This window comes from Mandrillus leucophaeus, unplaced genomic scaffold (genome assembly GCF_000951045.1).
Source record: "Mandrillus leucophaeus isolate KB7577 unplaced genomic scaffold, Mleu.le_1.0 Scaffold6, whole genome shotgun sequence".
NCBI classification, from domain to species: domain Eukaryota; kingdom Metazoa; phylum Chordata; class Mammalia; order Primates; family Cercopithecidae; genus Mandrillus; species Mandrillus leucophaeus.
The window spans coordinates 3,602,150-3,606,463 of NW_012106474.1; the positions used below are offsets into that span (position 1 = coordinate 3,602,150).

At 47.4% G+C, this 4,314-nt stretch overlaps 1 protein-coding gene across 1 annotated transcript in view; it reads left to right on the forward strand.

The window, feature by feature from the left end:
- The first annotated feature begins 2,152 nt into the window (after positions 1–2,152).
- LOC105553563 overlaps positions 2,153–4,314 on the forward strand; it is a 16,621-nt gene continuing 14,459 nt past the window's right edge. The window contains exon 1 of the mRNA XM_011999663.1: positions 2,153–2,244. Coding sequence (XP_011855053.1) covers positions 2,153–2,244 — 92 coding nt within the window. The remainder of the gene's footprint in view (positions 2,245–4,314) is intronic.

Genomic DNA, 4,314 nt, shown 5'->3' on the forward strand with positions numbered 1-4,314 from the left:
GTCATCAGCCTGAATGCTGCCCAATCGTCTGCACGGCAGCCAAGGAGGTCTCTGCTCCTAACGCACTGGGAGCCCTTGGTGCGGGGGAGTGGGGCAGGGAAGCAGATGCTGGGGCCGGGCTCTGCTGCTGTGGATTGTAACGGTGGTCTGGGCCTCCACTCCTGCCTCTGTCCCACCAGGATGGCGCCTCGGTGATGTGGCGATGAGTGGGCACTGCGTGGGCACCTTGGCCAAGCTTGGACACCCTAATCCCCAGACTGGCCATTGCGGTGGAGGCAGTGTGAGGGTGACACGGAGCGCGGTGTCATGCTGCAGGGGACACCTCGTGACTTTATAAGTCACGATAGCCAGGGGCCCCTCCAGATGTCACTTAGCCAAAGGATGCAGCACGGCCGGGGCTTTCTCCCCCAGGCCCAAGGACCTGCTCAGCACAGATGCAGCTCTCATGAGGCCTGAAAGCAAGCTGGACTTGCAGAACCATGCACGCTCCCTTTCGGAAAGAAACACCCGTTACCAGGTCCAGACTGAATGCGGGCGTAAGAAAGTGGGAAGGGTCCCCCACAGTGAGAGAGGGACCCTCCCAGTCACTTGGTCTTCTGAGCCTTGACTGTGTCCGGCCCCAGCCACCAGCCTGTCCCCACTATCCTTCTCGTCAGGGCAGCTGAAAGGAGTTGCCTGGGCACCTGAGGTGGCTGAGGCTCATCTTTGAGGAGCGTGGAACTCGAGGGGAGAAGTCGCGCCACCCGGGAAGCCAGGTAAGGAGGCCCCGAGCCCCTGAGCCTGATGCCTGAGCAGGAATAAGCCTCCTGGGGACTCCTCTGTGTGGCGGGACTGCACCGTGGCTCCCACAGGCAGGGTCTCAGCAGGCCCTGCCTCCTCACATGTCAGCATTCCCTCTGCGGGACAGCCCTGGCTGTTCCCTGCTTCTCCCTTTGAGTTTCATCTTTTCAAAGCTTAGGTACACTGCTTTTCACAAAATTACTGTGAAAATCATTTCACAAAAATGATTGTCCCTTTCCCTGGAGCACGTGGTTTATAAGAACACAGGCATTGCCGGGTGTGGTGGCTCGCGCCTGTAATCCCAGCACTTTGGGAGGCCGAGGTCGGCAGACCATCTGAGGTCAGGAGTTCGAGACCAGCCTGGCCAACATGGTAAAACCCCATCTCTACTAAAAATACAAAATTAGCCAGGTGTGATGGCGGGCGCCTATGATCCCAGTTACTCGGGAGACTGAGGCGGGAGAATCGCTTGAACCCGGGAGGCAGAGTTGCAGTGAGCTGAGATGGCGCCACTGCACTCCAGCCTGGGCGACAGAGCAAGACTCTGTCCCCCCACCCCCACCACAGAAAAGAACACAGGCGTGCACACATCACTTCTACAAACACGGCCTCAGGGGAGTTATTAGCAGAGTGCACTGAAGAAAACTAGGCTACTGCAGCGATCTCAAGAAAGCATCACATAGCCTCGCAGAAAAACAGTACAGCTTCCAAAGTTTCCACACACCTATTTTGCAATAACAGCAGAACAACACTTGACCGAGTTCCTAACTTGACAATCATCTGTTTGGCCTGTGGACACACTGAACACTGGACAGAAGCTGTGAGCACGAGATGAACGTGGGGACAGTGCTCTTTGGTTCTTTTGTTTTTTTGAGACGGAGTCTCGCTCTGTCGCCCAGGCTGGAGTGCAGTGGCACGATCTCGGCTCACTGCAACTTCCGCCTCCCGGATTCAAGCGATTCTCCTGCCTCAGCCTCCCAAGTAGCTGAGATCAAAGGCATGCGCCACCACACCCAGCTAATTTGTGTATTTTTAGTACAGACAGGTTTTCGCCATGTTGCCCAGGCTGCTCTCAGACTCCTGGCCTCATGTGATCTGCCCGCCTCGGCCTTCCAAAGTGCTGGGATCATAGGCGTGAGCCACTGGGCCTGGCCGGATAGTGCAATGTGGACGATGAGTTTAAAACTGCAGAAGCAAAGAAACCTCTTCCACAGGTTTCAAGCACCGTAGCTGAAGATAATAAATCCATTATAACAAAAGAGTAGCCAAATGCTGTGGCATTCTTAGAAATGAAGAAAGAACTGAACTGATAAGACAAAAAACAAAAAACAAAAAACACCTCACGTCATATTTTATGAAACTCTGACACAGAATGCCCAATGTGGACACGGGTGCCAGTTCAGTAGTGACCGTCAAGGCCAGGGAAGTGCCCTGTGGTGACCAAGAGAACAAGGAGCTCCCCTGGCAAGTGGGGCTGCAGTGGGAACTGGGAGGGAGCAGTGCACACACCAACGTGGCCGAATCACATGGTGCCCACGCTTGCCTGTGGAATTAGGTGTCAGCTAAAAGGAAAAAGAAATGGAAACTTAAATTCTAGCCGGTCACTGTCTTAAAACTGCAAACATTTCTCTTGAGTGTGGACTGATGCCCCTCCTACCTAGCAGGGTCTCGGCGCTCTGCCGTGTTCTTTGCACCGCAGTCACTATTGCAGAAACACGGTCCTGATACTCATCCTGATAATCTCTTAGGAGTGCCCGAGAAGAAGAATGAAACGCCTGTATATCCTGGTTAAGTTTCTATAAAATAAGAACATACACGATTCGTAAAATTATATTATTAATGATCACAGTATAATTACATAATAATTAGTTATATACGTTTCTATAGAATAATAACATACCCACACAATTAATGTAACGGGGCCGGACGTGTTGTTAACTGGAAGGGTTTAAAGCAGAGGTGGTTCAGCACAGGCGTGTGGACACCTGCTGGGACTGTTTTCATGCCGCCTGCGCCTCGGCTCACTTACAGAAGTTCTGACTCGGTACATCTGGGATTTGTATTTTCAAAGCAGTACATGTGGCTTTTATGCCCTTAAAGTATTTAAGAAACAGAAAGTCAAGTATTTCACCAATTTCCGTAGGAAGGGCTGCTCACTGCACAGTGGGGTGATGCTGGGCGCGAGCCGCGTTTCCGTCTGTTGTTGACTTCCTCACGATGACGGCTCGGGCCCACAGCCTCTCAGCACCGCCTGAGAAACGGGGGCCGCCCTCCTAATCTACTATCCAGACCTGCCTTCTGGAAGCTCAGTTATCACGAGCACGTGGTGGAAAACATGTGGGCCGGTGAAAACAACTTAACGTGTAAATGTACATAATAAAATTCCAGACACAATACATATGAATGCTTTTAGAGAACTTTGGGAGCAAAGCAACTCATGTCCTGTGCGGAAAGTCCTCTTTTCCCCCTGAAATTATCTCAAGGATCTTCCATGGGAAGATTTGACAGAACCAGGACACTTAATATTTAATGCTTAATATTTAATGCTTAATATTTAGTATCAGACACTCTTAAATCACGAGAGCATAACTAAACTTAAATAAGTATTCTTCATTTCTTTTGTCAAGTCTCTCTTTTTCTATAAAATGGAGATGACTTTCATATGTTTGGGAAACATTGTAATAACTTAATAACATTTTAATATCAAAACAAGTGTTTTTATTATATGGAGTACAGAAAAAGTTAGACAACCTATTCAATTAATTTTATTCAGTTCGAAAAGAATGAAAATTAATTTCATATACATTTATTCTAAATACACTAATGCAGCTTACCAGGGGGTGGGGTATCTCTAATTCTGAGTAACAAAGAGAACAGATTAATCCTGTTTACAGATGTTTTACTGTTGTAGTCATTATGCTGGTCACATTGTTTAAAACAAAAGGTAAAACAATGTTCTCAACCAAAGGTATAAAAATATCCTCCTACAATTTCACCCTGGAGAACTGCCAAATATACTATACAGAATAAGTATTTTTTTAACTTTCATTTCTAAAAATTATTAGTAGTTTAACAGGAGCTGTTCACACTGGTGACATGCTGTACCAGATCTATTTAATCTAACATGTATAAACATGTTTTCTACCATTTAACGTTAAAATTAAATTGAGAACTTTGATTAACTAAAGTAAGATTTCAGTTTAATGATTTAATTTGATTCATTAAAATGAGAATTTTGACTCATAAAATTGAACTACTACCACAGCTATTTGAAATAATTCATTTCATGGCCAAAATGTATTTTCCCTTCTGATATTTGCTCAGAATCCCAATCCTATGTTTTGCTTTGTTTTTAGGTTCTCTTCTGTTTAGTATGTAGTAGAAAGCAGAGCTCCCTGAGTGAACACCATCTGCAGTTGATTATGAAAATAGTAACGATTTTGGCCGGGCGCAGTGGCTCACGCCTGTCATCCCAGCACTTTGGGAGGCAGAGGCAGGTGGATCACAAGGTCAGGAGATGGAGACCATCCTGGC